Source organism: Nipponia nippon, unplaced genomic scaffold (genome assembly GCF_047370975.1).
Source record: "Nipponia nippon isolate SJK-2023a ecotype South Korea unplaced genomic scaffold, ASM4737097v1 scaffold_17, whole genome shotgun sequence".
NCBI classification, from domain to species: Eukaryota; Metazoa; Chordata; class Aves; order Pelecaniformes; family Threskiornithidae; genus Nipponia; species Nipponia nippon.
In genome coordinates, this window is record NW_028262333.1 from 6603914 (window position 1) to 6622167 (window position 18254).

Below are 18254 nucleotides of genomic sequence, written 5' to 3' on the forward strand. Positions count from 1 at the left end.
GTGGGAACTGTTCTTCCCGTGGGCATTGTGAAAGCGCTTCAGAGTAGATGTGCGCGGCTCCTTGAAGGACTCGCCACTGGCATCCCGGGCGGGTATCTCGGCGCAGGTCTGAGCGTGAGGTCCCTCCCTTGACTTGCGAACGTGGTGGGGAGCGGGATGCCGGGGTGTTGGTGGTCACGGGGCACCGGCTGCAGCGTGGACGTTGCTCCGGTGCCTGTTGCAGCGGGGCAGGCTCAGGCAGCGTCTCCGTAAAGAAATATTGCTTGCTCCGTGCCGTGCACAGCGGGATGCTCCGCTCGCTCGGGGTGTCCTTTGTGAGAAGCAGACTTTGTCCCGGAGGGACGTTCCTCTGAGCGTGTTTACAAAGTCTTCTTATATAATGCATAAAAGCCATGAACGCTAATCCGCTCTAGGAGCAGCAGAGTCAAAGCTTGTGATACTGCTAAATACGAGCCGTATCTTGCGGCATGCGGGGGTTCCCGCTGCTTTTTCACTTCTGTTACCCGCACCGGCTTGACTTCAGGTTTTTGTAGTTTCTTTGAGGTCTTGGGCACAGGCTGCAGCCAGACAGGTGTGAGTGAGAGCCCTGGTCTGAGCCGGGGTCGCTTCCCTGCAACCCTTGGAAGCGTTTACCAGGAGGGGAGACGCCGGCAGCAGCCCCGGTGTGTGCTTCTGGTGGCTGGGGAGGTGCCAGCAGGGACCTGGCTGAGGAACCGTAGAGTTTAGAAATCTGTCATTAAAATGCATGGCGAATAAAAAGATGTGCAGGAGCATTTCTGAGAGCCTCTACTTGGCCTGTGTGGTGCTCAGCAGACATTGTGTGGAATTGGTGGCTGGAATGCAAAATTATCCCGCGTATGATTTGACCAAATTCATCCCAGGAGCGAGGGACACCATGCAATCTGTTGATATGCATTATCAAAATAAGTCTTTCATTGTCTGGAGTCACCTGTATTTCTGTTTTTAATTCTTTGCAGTTTTTATTAGGTCTTTAAATGGGGCTCTTGACCTGTACTGCACATGTCCCATTGCTGCTCCAACAACAAAGGCTGTGGTGGTGTGATGGAGTTGAAGTTACTGGAAGGGGAAGAGGGCTTTCTCCTAACCGGGACAGTGTTCCCCAGTGTAGGAGACTTGGATTCGGGTCCTTGCTATACCGTATCCCTCCCAGTCTTGGGAAAGCCAGTCAGCTGGTTTCATGCCTCGGTTCCCATATGCTTTCTGGGGACAGTGACATCTCTTGTCACAGGGCTTTGGAGGACACAGCCGTGCTTCTGTGACAGCGAGGTCTGTGTCAGCACATAGGAGAGGAGCAAGCAGAGGAGGTTAACACCCACCCCCCCCAATTACATCAAGTACTTCTCTTGGTTTAATTCTGTTACAGAACAAAACCCTCTCTCATTTGTGATTCCCTTTGATTCATCTAAAACAAATCATTGATTTGTGCTTATACCCTGAATGTTCATTGATTATTCACTTAGTGTTTAATGTAAAACACATCTATAGCTGGCTAGTTTAAGTGAAGTTGCCAGTCATCTCTAGAAAGCTTTGAAGCCTGCTAAGTGGTGGAGGAATTGCTTTAGCGATGGCTTGGGCAAGGCTGCTAGCAGGCTACTGCAGGTAGGCTTGGGTTATCCGCGGTTCTCCCCGTTCACAAAAACCAAGCCAGTCACCAAAGTACCAATTTCTCAGTTCATGGTGTAAAGAAACACAAACAAATATCCATCCTGGGGCGCCTGGCTTGGCACGGGCATCCGCAGGCACCCGGCGCTTTGCAGGAAACCTTTGCAGAGGTGGGGTCGAGCCACCTGCCTCAAAGTATTTGGAGACGAAGCTTTATGTTTCACGAGAGGATTTTCTGTATCCTTATCGTGCCAATTCTAATGTTGACGTTTTGTTTTTCACGAGACAGAGCCCAAGAGATCGGCGGGGCTCGGTGGGTGAAGAGGGCTGCCGCAGTGGCAGAAGTCACTGGTCAAATTAAAGGATTATGGAAAGTATTAAAATAAACAAAGGGCTTCAGCAGGGGCTGGCAGGTTAATGCTGTTAGGAGGAGAGGCTTTTCAGGGAGTGCTGATCAAGCATCTGCTTAACAGCTGCTTGATTCGGGGAGAAGATTGTGGGTTTTTTCGGCCTTTTTTATTTGAATTGAAGTGTAGGGGGTTTTTTACTCAGCAATACCCTCCTTGGGTTTGTTTTTGAGCTCATGTCAGGCTTCTCTTGCAAAGCAAGAAAATCTGGGAGGGGCAGATTTCTGTTTTAAATCATCTCTTTCTGCGTTAATTGTGGTACTGCCTGCTTCTCCTTCTGTTTTTTTGTCCCGGTGTCAAGTCACAGTCGAGTCTCCAGGATCCGTGCATTAGCATGGACACGTCTCTGATGCACAGAGACGGCTCTGTAACTCCATCTTCCCTCCTGCCTGCCCCTGCCTTGGAGTGGCTCCCCTAATATTTAAATATTCCTGCCCTTTTGCGCTACATACAGGATAAATACTTACCTAAAGGTTAATCTGTATTTTGAAGTGACTAGACACGTTTGTGCAAGATGTTTTCATTTCTGCTTATATTAAAGTGGACAGCAGTAGCATTAAAATGCTAATCATTAGGTTTTAAAGAAGCTTCTGTGCAAAAATTAATCTCTACCTGTCTTTTATTTTCATTATGAGTTTTGTTGAGTTGCAGTGTCCGTTCACTTGTAACTATAATTGTTGCACTGGTGGTTTAGGACTTGTTGGTAGTGGGATGGATGCTGAACTGGGGGAAGAGCGTGGCGTTGGCTTGTGTCGGTGCTGCTACCTGGTCCACACCTATTCCTCGATGAGTTTTTAGACCATCCTGATCACATTTGCAAGACTGCCTTAGAGCACGTAGGTTTTTCTTCTCTCCCTGTGATGGCGAGAGCTTTCTGGAAATAAGGTTTAACCTGGAGACCCTTTTTTGTCCCTCGCTACTTGTATTTACGCTGCAATAAATCCTCTATATATTGTCACTGCTCCGAGGAATTTCATGGCTTGCATAGGAGACCTGTGGTACTAAAAAAGTTATGTAGCCTTCAAAAGTCCTTGTAAATAATCAAAGAGAAACTTCCAGTACAGAGATACGAGCTACTAAAGATATGTGTAAAGCACTGCATGTTTGTATAGCCTGTTCCCGTGGAAGCGTAGTAGCGACACTAACCCTGCCAGTACCAAGAACAACTTCTGTATGAAGCTGGAGAAGTTTTCTGAGTGAGGACTAAATTGCTGTATTCCTTCCCAAAAGACGGGCGCTGTGCGGTGTCCCCATGGTGTGTCCCCATGCTGGATGTGAAGAGCAAGAATAATATTCGACCGTATGGGTTGCCTGGTGGATGGATGGACCTGGACGGTGTTGGACTCTCTCAGACTCAACCACTGCCACAGACAAGTACCTGGCAAATGAATTATTGAGTTAATGGTGGTGAAAGCGGTGTGGTGGTCTCTCCTCCCTCCTCTCTGTGCCCAGACTCTGATCTTTTGCTTTTATTTGATCTTGCCTTTCGTGTTTTAACTATTCCTTTTTCGTGCCATCTCTCATTGCGCTCTCTCTGGAGCTGGCTTTGATATCTTTTCTCTGTCTTCCATTTCCCTCAGTTTCCTCCCTTCCTTCTTCCTTTGATGTTGCAGAAAATGACCAGGATGGACATCTTCCCACACATTTCTCTCTCTCTTAATCTTGTCCAGTTCAAGTTATCCACCATTCGAGGAACTTGACCAGACGCTCACCTAATAGCGTGGCTTTGTTAAATCCAAGCAGTGATTTTTGGGTAGAAGCTGGTAAAGGCTGGGCTGCCGGGTGAGGAGGTGGTGCTGGCCCTTGCGCCGTGTGTCAGGGGTTGCTCTGAGTCCCTCCGGGTCCCAGCAGTGATGGCGAGGCAGGGTGCAGCCCCCCAGGACAAACCCTCCTGCTTCCACGGTGGGGACGCTCGCAGGGGCATCGCGTGTGGGTGGGTTGCGCTGCCGGGCGGCAAGAGCTCAGCCCGCACGTCGCGGATGGAGCTTAAACTAAATTGAAGGTGAAGCAAGAATCGTGTTTAAAAGCAGATTAATTTGCTGACTTGGGGGAGCGAGACGTATTTAGAAAAAAAATTGGAAATGCAAATTCTAGCTGGGGACAAACTTCGTGATTTGATGGCTGAAATTCTCTGCTTTGTCGTGCCGGTGAAGCTGCATGAAAGATGCATTTTCCCCGAGCTGCGGAGCTGACCTGGGGGGGGGGGGGAGGTAAGTACCCAGAATGGTGGATGAGCATAATTAGGACATGGATTGTGGGCTGGCTCCGTATAGATCAGTTTGTGTTTCGTTAATGTCTGGTTCCACCCTGTCTGTCTGTTTTATTAGATTAATTTATTACATTCTGAAAGTGCCTCTCCAGTGAGCTAAAGTATCTATTTACTGAAAGTATTTGGTTATCGTGAAAAAGTGTATTTGGCTTGCGTTTGGCAAATATTAACTACTTTCTTCTGTTTCTTTTGCAATTTAGTTGTCTATTTATCTTGGGTATTGATTGCTGAAGGCCTTGGTAATTATTTGCTGATTTTGGAAATAATGATTTTAAAGACTCGGATTACTTTTGTAATATTAATCATTACCTTGGTGTGCTTGTCTCAAAGGATGGGATCTCTCTGACAGCTCCAGTTGCAGTGTGGACATTTACTGTCTGAAACTATGCCGCTGTCTTAAAATAACGAAATTGTTACTGGCATTTTGTTCCTGAAACTAAGCAGATATTTGCAGAGACGCAAAACTGGCAGTCGCAATTAGCTCACAAATTTGCAGTTCCTGTTGGCGGGAGGAGTGGCCAGATTCTGGAGTCAAATAAAAAGATAATTTTATTAACTTTCTGCTGTTTCACTGTTTCCAAATTAATTTCATGCCGCATTGGTCTCAACTCTGGTGCAGGGTTGGTGGGGAACTGGGCTGCCCCTCTCCAGTGGCGGCGCAGCAGCAATGCAGCTTTGCTTTGTGGGAGAGAAGCAGTACTCGGAAAGGGTGTTACACTTGCAAGTAAATGTGCTGCTATACAGCGGCACATCTTGCTTTGGGGGAAGGTGAGAAATTGGAAAGTCTCTGCTGGGAGCTGAGTAATTGGCACCTGCTATTATTGTGTCCCTCCTCCCCCTTTTAATAACTTGTTTATAAAGATAACTCTCCTACAGATCTCATTACACAGTCGTAAAGCATGCTTTTTTAAAAAATGTATGCATTCCTATTCATGTCAGGTCTGAATACCTACCTCCTTATGTTTCTATAAGGAGGAGGGATAGCTTTTGTGTTGTCCAGGCATCTTTCCTCACTGCTGGGCAGACTTGTGGATGCCCATGGGGAGACGAGCTGTGTCCTCGCTATACCTGGAAGGAGATGTAATTCTTCCATTAATACAAAACCTGGCAGGCGGTTAGAGTGGCTGGGAGGGGAATTTTGTCTTCTTGTTGGTTTAGGCCTTGAAGCAAGGGATTGTGTTGGCTGTTTGAAGGATGTTGGCTTTCTCTCCATCGGAGCTTGCATAGTGACATACATTACTAGAGAGCACGAAACGCGACGTTTAGCATACGCCCCTGGGATCTCTAGTTGCAGTGAATCCCACTTCTTTCTCTTGCATCAAGTGATTTGTTTAATTGGTTTTAACAGTTTCATCCTTGTTCTTTTATTAGTGGATCGTGGCGCAAAAGGAAGCTGTGAGCGTTTTTGGATCCTGTCCTGGGTAATTTGATGACTAAGTCTCGTTGAGCTTCATCTCCGTGCAGGTGCAGTGGTGCATCTCCTGCAGGGGATGCGGTGGGAAGAGCGCGTCCTCCTCCTCCCAAACGCACGCGTGGGGAAGGAAGAGGAGGAGAGGGCAGAATCACGTCTGTGACAATTGTTTTCTGATTCTTTTCATCACCTTATGGAACAAAAATGATAAAAGGAGCCTCAGAAAAGAGGGCATTGCAGCAAGCCCTGGCAGGGGTGTAATCTCTTTTCTTCATACCATGGTATAAAGATAATTCCGATCGGGATTGAAACCGCGGATGGCAAATAATTCTTGAACAATCCGCTTATGGTGTTCCAGGATGCGAATGAAAATCACTAATGGGATAAAGAAGGATCTAGATAATTATCTCGGCTGCATTAAATCCTGTCCTTTCAGGAGAGTACTCTTGTGTGGACACTAATTTCATGTGTATGAAATGCTAAAGCTGACTAGACATTTTCAGAAGTTAGCCGATTCCAAAATAGCCATCATTGCTTGGTGATCATCTATCTTTTATCTACCTGGTTGGTCCTAACATATCTGATTTCTGGCCTCTGCTATCCTGTTTCCCTTTTTCCCCCTCCCTGCTGCAGGTTAAAGCTGCGACACGCATTCTCTCCAGGGCGTATTTGAAACCTCTTTCATCCTTTTCTTTTTTCATTTGGTCGGCTGTTTTGGGAGACTTCCTGGGGTTTTTTTCCCTTTTGCAGCTGGTAATGCTGTTGTTTTAAGTCTGACAGAAGAGCTGCTTGCACTATTAAGGTATGCAAGATATTTTTTAATTTGATCCATTTTTTTCCCCCAGCAAGAGCTCTGCCTTGCAGTGTGGGGGACGGCACTGTGCTCCAAAACAAATCCAGTTGTACAGTCAGTTAATGAGGCTCTTGTTGTAGGCTCTTTGCTGCCTTTGTGTTTGAACCTAATGGATGAAGTGGAGGATGGCAGGAAGAGAAAGGAATAGTTTTGTATTGACAGCAACCGTGACATTTGGATGGGGTCGGATCAGTTAACAGCATTCAGAGATCTGCCTTACGGGACCTCTGTTCTCCACGACCCCGTGGTCAGAGGAAATCTGCTGTTCGGAGGTATGGGTGACAGAAATGCACGTCTAAGAAGCGGCTGGTTCTTCGTTATCCCCCACCAGCTGCAGGCAGCTCTATGTGCCAGCTGTCAGAGAGTCCTTTCTCTCCAGCCTCACACTAAGCGAACTGAGGCATGCCTGAACCAGCTGCAGCATCCTTCGGTGAGCCAGGCAGCGCATCCGACAACAGGAGCCAGGTCTGGGGACTTCAGCTGAGACGGCTGCCCATGAGCCGTCTTCCAGCTGGAAGAGGAGGATGGGCAGTCAGCATCATCCCTTTGCACGCTGGAGGACAGATGCTGTGCATGGCTGTCTTGTCGGGGGAGACGTTGTGTCATTCACCGCATGGAGAGTGCTCAAATGTAGTTTCTCAGCGGCAGACCCTCTTGAATCACAAGGTTCCCATCTTTACTTGCTGGCATGGCAGTACATTAAGGTTCAGATGTCTTTTGGAAGTACAGAAGGGCTTCCTTGCTTTTAATGTGAAGTCAAACAAGGAATGCTGTCCTGTCCAAGGTGGACTTGGGTTTCCAGTCTCCTTCATGTGGCACAGAGAGGTTACAAGGGCCAATCCAAGGAACTGGTATGTCTATTTTTGCTGTGGACTGGAAGTTGCTCTCGACACCAGATTTGCCGTTCACACCACCATGAGCTGTCACTTGCCTGTCCCAACCAGAGGATGTCCTTAGAGGCACGTGAGGTGCAGCCCTCCCATGCCAGGCTTGGATTTGGGACAGGTAGCCTGCAAGAGGGTCTGCTCTGCAATTAGGCACATCCAGGTAAGGCACTTGCATAGTAGGGCTCTGTGTAGAGAAGAGGGTACATGGATCCTTGCTGCCTCTGGAAGGCTCTTTAAGAAATGAATTACATTTAAGAAACGTGGTCACCTTTCACCTTGGTGACATGTGTCTTAAACAGCAGCTGTTAAACTCAATTGCTCACACAGAAGAGTCAGTACCAAGGTTTGTTCACCTCCTGGTCGCAGTTACTAGCCCTGTGGCTCTAGGAGCAGGGCTGAACTTTTAACAGTGGTGCCTGGCGCAGGCTTTTGCCCTAAAGCTGCCGATATTCTGCAAGAGGAGTCTGGTGAGGTCTGGCAGTTGACCCCTAAAAATCGATCGGTTGCTGTGTAAGGCAAGATATCCATCTTATCTCTGAGAACACCAGCCCTCCTACATGCTCTTGACTTCCACAGACATCTTAATGGGGATTTTTACCTGGTTCTTGATATCACTGCATGCCCTTTGAATGAACCACTCGCTAAGAAATCTCAGTGCTTGCTCCTCGTTAAAGGTGTTTGGTTAGCGTAGTTGCTAGTTGAAGTCTGCTTTCCTCAACCCTATGCTGTGATGAAGTGGTACCTGGAGCTGTTGTGCCAAGTGTTACCTCCGTAGACCATAATAAACTATCTCCTGCCATCTCCTGCTTGGGTGAGTTGGTTTTCTGGATGTCTGCAGAGCTCTCTGTGTGTGCATCATTCAAGTCACTTGAGAAAGGCAGGTATTTCACATCTCTAGAAATCTGTCAAGACAGTGGCAGATCGCTTAGCCTGAGCGCTGTTGTCTGGGCTGTGGTTCATAGCTTCTAAAATGCAGGTCAAAAAGTATTGCTGTAATAGTTAAAGGTCAGGCAAAACGATGACCTTTAGCCCTTCATAGCAGCTGTGGTCATCAAAGGAGGTGTTTTACTGCTGGGGTTGAAACTTCAAGCACTCATCTGTTATTCCAGAGCGCTGGTTAATTATATTCCTAAGGCCTTCAAACCAAAGGTGGTCGCTTCTGCAGCTACCCCTGATGGTGACCCCATGGTGCTCAGCTGAGTGCAGGATCCTCTCTGGTGTGCCCTGGACGTGCCGGGTGCATGGGGAAGCCTTCCACATAGCTTCACCATGAAAGGCTGGGCTAGGAGAAGTGGGTCCATGTAGGTGGGGCAGTCATCAGTGGCAGAATTGGCCACTTAAAATCCACATCTGCTCATCGACATCGTTTGGTGGCCAAGATTGCTGCCGGGCTGGGGACGAGCGTGGAGGTCGTTTGCATCAGGCTTACGGATTCGGCAGAGAGGAGGAAAGGGGAAGATGTTGGCAAGAGAGGGCTCGTAGGTGCATAAAATTTGGACTGCCAAACAGTGCAGAAAAGGTCAAGAGCTTCTTTTGTCTGCTGGTGTGTGGCATAGCGCACAGGTGAGAAGGTGTGGAAATATTTGTACGTGTACTCTTGTTTCGTTTGGCTTTCAGGAGAGGTCCTTATCTCTTCTCCTGCTGCCAGCTTCCTCTGAGTTGCCCTCTTTCCCTCTGCTCTGCCTACATTTCTTGCTGTGATTTCAATTATTTATAGTATTTCTTTTCCCCTTAAACTGCTCCGCTGTGTGTGTGTGCTATTTAAGCAGCTGTCGCTTCCCAAGCCCATTCCGCTGAGAGGTGAAGAGACGATCCCTGTGCATACCACTCGTTAAGAGCTTTTCAAGGTTCTTCAGTGTGGGCAACTATGTGAATGTAAAATTGCAGTTGGATCTTATCTTACGGCAGGTTTTGATTGTGGCTGATGGAATAATGATCCGCTTGTTAATGTACAGTAACAGGAGGAAGCTGCCGAGGATAACAAGGGGAGAGGAAGAAGAGTTTTGCAGAGGAGCATGCCCCCTTTTTTTGGTGAAGCTTAAGCAGCCTACAACAAGAGGCATATTCTCCTCTCGGTTACATCAGTGTGCATCTGGAAGAACCTCATCAAAATAATTTAATTTCTTTTCGACACAGGCTGGTGTCACGGGGAGGGGAGTCCTTGGTGGCAGGGAAGCGCAGGCTTACCGGGCTGGTCTGAATTCAGAGCCGGGGCTGGGAGAGGCAGGTTTAGCTGTTCAATTTAGTTCTCCCGCATTTTTACCTCTGCAGTATCAAGCTTAGAGAAGAAGCAGAAAATATTTGTTTAAATCCCTTTCTTCATTGCTGCCATGTTCAAACTGAATTAACTCTCATCCAAAGGAAGCCTGTGCTATAGGAAACATCTGCCATGGTCCAAACTGTGTTTGAGGTCGGAATTAAAATGTATGTAACTGTTCAGCGGTGAGCGATGAATACACAAATCCTGCTCTTTGCCAACAGTTGTTTTGCGAGACATGATTTGTACGCTTCCCTTGTACCTGTGCGGTTACACGAATGTGTTATTGGAATACGAACCAGCACGACGTGTCTCAGGAAATAATGATTATAAGGTGAAGCAGCTTGCTAGAATGTCAAATAGTTCCTTATTTCAAGCTTACGTTTGTTTGTTTATTTATTTGTCTTCTACAAACGGTGTTTCTGGAGTGTACTAGTAATTGATGTGAGGATGTAATTGTATTCACCGTGCATCTGTGTCGGGGGGCAATATTTATGTGCAATGGCTGCTCCGTGAAATATTAGTTCTCCTCTTGGCTCCTCCGTCCAACGAGTTGACGTAAGCTCTCAGGGAAAATACGAACATTTTCTAGAGCTGTTCTAGATGCAGTCCTTACAGGTTTTTTTGATTGTGTAACTGAAAAGAGCTTTTGAAAAGATAGAACATGTCTCAAGTATAGACCGACCAGGGAGAGGCTGGCGCTTTGCTGTACTTGATGAGCTTTCAGTCTGCTGAATTAAGAAAAAACTAAAGCTCCCGTTTATGGAGTATTGTCTGAGGACCGGGACTCTTGCAGTATATTTGAGTGCCTAGGCTTCCTTCTGGCTTCTTTTGGGTAAAGATCATTCAAGTTTGAAAAAATTGTTCAAGTTCTTTAAATTGTGTCCTGTCTTTCAGCAGGAACTGGAGAGATAATTGAGATAATACACTGAGGAGCGACTGACGAAAATGAATGAGGCAGAAGTTTGAGCAGGAGTTGGTGGTGTGTGCTAATGCTGTATTTCTGGCACATGGTAGCAAACGTTGGTACCACGTGTATTTCAGAGGTTAATTACGTGACACTGCCAAATTCCTGATGGGTTAATGGATGTTTTGGTTCAGACTGACAGCTCCCGAGGCCCCAGAGCAGCAGGGTGAGGGTGGTGGCATGGGGTTCCTAGATGTGGAAGTGGATTGATGAAAAGCAAAGCCCTCTACAAAGTTGGCTGGGTATTGTTCAGCCCATTTCGCAGATGGGAAGTCAAGTCACAGGAGGGGTTCCCAACCTGCAAAGTGCATAAATCCCTTTGAAACCTCCCTCTGACCGTCCCTCCTGCATCGCCTCAAACACAGAAGCCATGTCTACAAAAGAATGGGTTTGCATTTCTCTGCTGGCACTTTTGCTGGCAAAGAAATGACTTTTATTGGGTTGCTCCAGGAGGTCTGTGCTTGTGCTGGGATGGAAAGTCTGCGGGGCTCGGGGCAGGGACCTCGAGTGCTGCGGTAGCTGCTGGAAGGACAGCTGGAGAAAGCATCCACATACCTGGGGCTGAGATGCTGCAGCATCTCGCCCTGCTCAGCTCTATGTTCTTCAGCAAGACTCCTGGTGCCAGACAAAATACATATGTGGGGAGGCAGGTGGTGCCAAAGCAGCTCCGGGAAAGCAGCAGTTGGCCATTAATTTGCTCTAAGGTTGCGTGGATTGATTCTGCTGCTGTGGAAACTCAAGTGGATGAAGGGGCAGGAGGACAGGGGTGGTAGGTCACACCAGAGTCTGCTGTCAGCACAGAGGAAAGAGAGAGATTTTTATGTTTTGTGGCGCCTCTTTTCCTGCTTTGGAAAAAGCTTCCTTTTTAAGTGCCTGTGTAAATGCTTTATAGCCCGAGTGCTCGGACTTTGAGTAGTTCCTCAGAAACCGATGATGAATTTTGACCACGTACAGCCAGTGTCTTCAAGTTCCTGAGGACTCTGCTCTCAGTTGTGATGTGTTTTTTTACTGCATTTAAATTAGTGATTTTATGTAACTTCTGAATATTGGCAGGCTTACAGTCACTTTCTCTGCCCCCCCACCCCCCCCTTTTATTTTTTTGATTAAGCTTGGTTTTTCTAAGGGACTGAAGCCTATGTCCTTCTTCCCAACAGGTTTCAAACTCCTAGTCTTGCTTTAGCCCGATTGGGCCATGGTATGGAAATCCCAGAGGTGATCTAAAATCCTCCAGGATTTGAAGGTAGCCAGAAGGGCAGAACAGAGAAGCTGTGTTGGTGCCTCTGCTGGAGGATAGTATGAACTCCTCCATCAGGCATGGGTGAATCTGTACAGAAGGCGTTATCTTCATAAAGCACCAGCCACAAGAAATGCTTTAATCAAAGCTTTCGGTTGAGTACGGGACGCCCAGATGTTGGGTTCCTCCCCAGGGCGGGATGCGCTGGTGTGGCTGTGGCCAACACTGTTCTCTGCGCCCGGTCAGCAGCTCAGCCGATCCCTCATAAAGTCCTGCCAAGTGCAGAAAATAAATAAGACCAAGGCTGTTTTTTTCCTTCTCATACCTCTAGCAAGGATTAGAAGTAACCATAGAAAGAAAAAAAATTTTTTTTTTTTTGGCAACGTTTCCATCCGTTTCGGTATTCCTGCCTACAGCCAGTGCCTCATTCTCTAATTTCCACTGCTCCAACTGCTTTGTTTTTTCTTCGTTGCAATCAAGATAATGCAGTACAATATTGCACTAAGAATTTCAGCTATTCAATTACCTTTCAGAAGTTGACTTAATTGGCTCTTTAAGTGATAGCTCTCTATTGTGTGCAATCAGCACGACTCAAGGAGGGAGCAAGAAGAGGACTTTGTTTCTAATCAATAAATAAAGGTCTTTGAAATAATACTGCTTGCAGTTTGTATCACCAGTTAAATTACACAGAAGATGATCATCTGTGCATTCCTTGCGGAGCATGGCTATAACAGAGTAATAAGCCTTTGCTATCAGCAAGTATGCGGACTATTTTTACTCTGTGTTTCCAGCAAATCCAATTCTCCCCTTGGATTTCCCCCCCCAAGTATTAGAGGAAAAAAAACAAAACAAAACTGCTGCAGAGCCTAGCACAGATGGTTTGGGAGAGTCTAATATGTAATGACTAATCATTTATTTTGCACCTCATAAAGTATGCAAATGAATGTGATACCTGATGATAAATAATTAAAAATGGAGATGCAAGGCAAGCGGAGATTATAGATGGAATGAATATATGGTAAACCAACTTTAAAAAAAAAAAAAGGCAATCCCAAAAGCCTAAGCTCTTCTTCCAAGCTAGGATCCATAGAAACAGCTGGTTCTTGGTGCAGGTTTGCCTCCAGTGCTTGAATCCAAGGGACTTTGGGCCAGCAGGATTTCTAGAGTTTGCAACCAGGGTTCGGCCAAAGCTACAAATCTCAGGAGCTGCCACCCTTGCACACCTCTGTTGGACCTCAGGTCATCACTGAGCTTATCCCTGCCTCGGTTTAGGCAGCAGGAAAGCTTTGCCAAGCAGACCAGGTTTCTTCTAGATTTTTTTTTTCCTAGTTAGTGGGGTAAAAGTGATTGGCTGCTTCATACTTTTTTTAAAGCTAAAGTTACTAGTCATAATTAATGATTTAGTCCTAATTAAAAATATTTTGAATCCAGAAAGGTCTTCTTGAGATTGCAAGAGGCACAAGACTGGAAGCCACCCTCAGTCCCCTGGTGCTGCTGCTGCCTGGGACAATTCCAGCTCCTGTCACCGTGGTCCCATCCCCGAATCCATCCCCTTCCCAGCCGTGGGGGTAGGTGAGAACTGCAGGTGCAGAACTTAATAGAGCCACAGGTTTTAGTGTCTAAGCATCCAGCACACTCCTGGGTATGCTGCATGTCTCTCTCCACTCCAATTCCAACACCTTCTGCACATGTAGGGAGTTTCATTTTGTTTGGGGGAGCAACCAAGGGATGTTCTTTGCAAGGATAGGCTAGCTCAGACCAAGCTGGGATTTAATCGACTAAAGATGCTTCTTCCTTTGCTCCCTGCCCCATCCTGGTAAGAGATGGATAATCGGCCTTCGGTGTGATGTTCTTGCTGTGGGAGGGAAGACGGTGGTGATCCAGGTTTATAATCCTGCACCGAAGAGCAGCTTTAAGACCATTTCACATGTCAGCTTCTAGGAGTTTGCACGAAACTGTAGAGGCAGGTTGAGCTTGCCCTTTTATCAGCTAGAAATAGCGATGCTACGGTGTCCTGGTCTAGCTCAGTGTTAAGCAGGTCCTTAAATTGCCAGCAATCTCCTGGCAGCCGCTGGCTGGTGTCAGGCGCCTTCATGCCCAGACACCCCGACAAGGCGGTGTTTGTTAGCGGAGGGTTGGTACGGTCCTGCCTCAGTGGAGAAGTGGAACTGAATGGTCATTTTGTGATGACAGTAATTGCAGCATCCGTGTAGTTTCGCCATCCAAGTGTTTTACTGATGATCCCAAGTGCTGGGTTGATTCCGTATGGACTTTGCGGAGCACCGCGGCGCTGGGAAGGTGTGTAGCATCTATTTATAAGATGCAGTAAATGCTGGTTTGCTCGTAATTTTGTCTGTATTGAGTTAAGCGCTATAGGGGAAGAAGGGGAAAAGAAACAACTTTTTTGTTGTAAATTTACTCTGTGGCTTTTTTTGCTCCTGGGAGGGGCTGTTATGATAAAGCCTGATATATTTTCATATCTGCCTATGAAGAATGTAGGATTTATCTTTCAAATGAAATTTGCTTTGCTGCACTGCCAGCAGGTTTTTTTTGAGTAGCTATTTTTGTGAAATATAACCTGAGAATTTGTATTGGCTTAACACTTAAAACGTAGCTAGGGGAAGATGGAATATTCATCTTTATTGTATTTGTTTCTCCTGTAATGAGACATTACTGTCTGTTGTAAAGGAAGCGGTCCCCGAGCCCAGGGAGCATGCCCAGTTATTTTCTGCTTGCTCCATTAGCTTGTGTGCAGACCTCCCAATTTTTTATGTGCATGTGCTTTTCTACTTGTTTAATCCTGCCAACTGCTCCTCTGGTTGGAAATCCATTTCTGTAATGCTGGGTATTACACAAATTTGTTGAAGCTCTTAATGCCGATAACGGAGGGGTGAGGCTGGTTTGCCCAGTCAGGCTGTGCTGACTTTCTGCTTTCCGTCAGTCACACAGAGCTTTAAGCTGCAGCTCACTGAGGGCATAAAATGCACACAGTAAAGAAAAATAAAGTTTAGGGAATGACTAGAGTGCTGTAAACATCGCTTGGCTTTTGATTTACAAAGTTTGAGCACAGCACAAATTGTATGGCTCACTGTGCCCTGTGGAAATCTCTCTTTGTATTCCTTTTTTTGAAAAATTTCCGCAACTAGTAATCATGGGATCATAGCAGAGACCCCTTCTGTAAATCTCTTTTTGGTCACCACTGCTGTTTACTGTTGCTCTGTACAGCATGGGAATCGAAGGTCCTCATTCACAGGAATATTCATCATGAATTGCAGCACGGATGCAGGCTTCGCAGCCCCGGATTTCAGGGGTTTGTTGTGTGCATGATGCTTCGGGGAGCAGAGCTGGGGCGGGTGAGAGGCATCTTCTCTCCTCGAGCGCTGCGGGTGATTTGCAGTGTTTGTGTAGCCGTTCCCAGCAGAGCTGAGCACCTCCCTGCCTGCCGTACTGTTCTGGTTGTTTTAATCTGTTGAATTTATCCGTGGCACTTTGCCTGGTGGAGAGCGGTGGGAATGTTGTCAGCAGTGGCAGAGAAGGATGCCAGGCTGCCTTTTTTTTTTTTATTATGTGTAGTGAAACCATACGAAGCCCATCCAGGGCCTCATGGCAAGGGTTTAAGTAGCTCTCAAGCGTGCCCGTACCCTTTGTTTAAGCAACGGAGTAGGTGACCTGCTCAAAGTTTAGTGTGAGTTTACATACTTCTGTTAACTTCGCACTTAACTATCCAGTTTTAATAAAAATAAAAGGAACGAAATCATTCTGGCACACTTTGATAGCTAGAGCATTTGGAAACTCGTCAGCTTCTCTCTCTTCTCTTTCCTGATTTCTTCCCAAGAATGGTTGCAACACTTTTCTTTTTTAGGACTTTGCCCTAATAATTACATCTGTGAAGATCCACTGGGATGGGTTATCCCACAAGCAGGATTATGCCCTTAAATGGAAAATAAGCTGACGCAACAGCCAAAGTTTGGGAAAAAATATTATTGTGGGAAAACTGAGTTGCTGGATGTGTTTATTGCATGTCGCGGAGCTGCAGAGTCAGGAAATGCTTGTTAGCGTGGAGAGGAAACGCTCGTGTCTTCTAAATGCTTGTTGCATTCTTTTTTTAATTGTTGTTAAAATAGGAAAACATACCTCTAATAAAATACCAGCTAATACGCCCTCTGTAAAATGGACGGGAGGTGTGAGAAAACATTCGAGAGACGTGGGGAGGCCAGTCTTGCTTTATGAACTCTTTATTTATTTGCTGGCTTCTGCTCCCTCCCTTTCCCGCCCAAGCCGGTGGTGGTGCAGGTCCTCTCCAGGCTGCCCGGCCGGTTCCCGGGCCCCGCTGCCTCTCGGCCAACGATTTGGGCTAAATAATCCAATTAAGCTTTGCAGCTTATATAACTCTTTTGGCTTGAGGCAGCAGCCAGACTGAAGGGATACAAAACACATCTGGAAATAGTGTACTAAACATACTACCCTGGCCGGAGCCAAACCAATTTGGACAAATTTGCTCATACGCACAAGATGTCCTTTGAACAGCGAGACGTGTGTGTACATCTCCTTGCTGAAGAAGTCGAAGTTAGAAAATGCTCCTATCCATAAATCGTTGCCCTGGCTGGGAAGCTTAGCTGGCTTTTCTCCTCTCCCCTCGCCTTTGGAAGATGATCTGGCTCTTCCTCCAGTGCCGGAGGATCAGCCAGTCCCCGTAGTACGCTGATCATAAATAACACATATGTTTATATATTTCAAAGGAAAGGACCTCCAGCACCATTTAGTCTGACTTCTTATCTGATACCCATCGTAGGAGCTGCTTTTTATTTATACTGAAATGTAACTTGGTGTATAACTGGAACATAGCTCCAAAGAAACAATCAAGTTTTTTTCTGAGAATTCATTATAAGCCTGGTAATTTATGCTAATGTTAATCACACTTAGTATTAAAACGTGAGCATTTTACGTCAGCTTGAGGGTTGGGGAGAAAGAAGAACTCCGCGATTCTGTGTTTCGAGTACTGTGCCCGGCACAAGCTTAGAAAAAACCGAGTGCAGGTTTAAGCACTCTCAGATGCCTATTCTCCTGCTGATAACCATTACTCTCAGTAGGGAACTTATGGGCATTAGCAGCAGAATGAATTTCCCTTCATGTGCAGTGATATGCTCTTATAGCTTCATTTTATAGTCTACTGTCTGATGTTAAAGTCAAGAATTTATTTGGCTTTGCAGGTGTGCAAGGCTGGTTTAGCACTCAGGTCCTGCCTGTTCCTAGGTGCTTGCACGGCCGCCTGCCCAACGCCTTCCAAATCTGTGCTGGGAAAGGGGTGTAGAAACGCCACTCCCTCCAAAATCTGATGTGCCACACATAGACACAGAGCTGCTGTGCTTATCCTCGGGAAAACATGTACAGAGAATTAGCTACAATCAATGTGCGCTGGCCGGGGTGCAAATGAGGGGTGCCAGCGCTGCAGGGACCCCGCAGGTGGTTTGGCAGCGGGTGTGTTTCAGTCCTGAGAGGGGACGTCGCTGAGGCACAGCGATGCCGAAGCAGCGCTCTGTGGCATCCTGACCCCGGGTTGGCTTTTGAAGTGGTTTGGCCACTTCTGGGTGGTCCCCAAGGACATGCACCCAGGCAAACCCCACAGCACCGGCGAGGTGGTGCAGAGCACCAGGTGGCTCTGCTTGGGGCTGCACCGACGTAGGGTTAATAAAAACCCAACTCACACTGACAGCGTCCAGGATCCCTTTGGTATCTTTGCACTAACAGGGCTTACTCTGGTTTGTTATGGAAAATTTAATATACTTCTTCCAGTGCACTGATTTATAAGGCTGTCAGAATGCCCCTGCTGTCACCAGGCTTTGGACATGTCTGTGGGAGTCTTCTGCAAGTATCTTCGTAGTCATAAATACCGATATACGGAGTCATGATCTTATAGGTTATACATTTTGGGTTTTTTTGCATGGTCATAAAACTAAATAACGAGTTCCTCAAAATAGGCTGCGTATCTTGAACCAGTCCTCCCAGCCGGGGACAGAGTTGGGGCTCACCTGTCTGCATTGCTCCTGTTCAGACATGGGTTTGCTGGAGATGATGACACAGCTCTGCCTCCACTTCTTCCACCTTGCTACTGTATTTGACAGACGGACTGTCCTCTCTTGATGTTTTATCCCTAAAGAAGAAGAAAATTGGATTAGTTTTTTCACAGCTACACACAGCGGTGATCCTGGGTAACGAAGCTGATCTATGTACGGGAAGCTTTGGGAAGCTGGGTACGAGGGGAAGTTATTAACAGAGGACTCACCCAGGGTGATTTGCTTTATGGATGTTTCATAAAGGCACTCCAAAGGATGAACTGATCACTAAA

General features: G+C 46.6%; 1 protein-coding gene across 3 annotated transcripts in view; it reads left to right on the top strand.

Moving 5' to 3' along the window:
- Positions 1-18254, top strand: part of MGAT4B (alpha-1,3-mannosyl-glycoprotein 4-beta-N-acetylglucosaminyltransferase B) — a 52454-nt gene that overhangs the window by 4947 nt on the left and 29253 nt on the right. For 2 of the 3 annotated variants that reach the window (XM_087753950.1, XM_087753952.1), the window contains exon 1: positions 3338-3404. The exons of the other annotated variant lie outside the window; for it this stretch is intronic. In XM_087753950.1, coding sequence (XP_087610076.1) covers positions 3353-3404 — 52 coding nt within the window. In that variant the 5' untranslated portion in view covers positions 3338-3352. Of the gene's footprint in view, positions 1-3337; positions 3405-18254 lie in introns of those variants that run through there. 3 annotated transcript variants of the gene reach the window in all.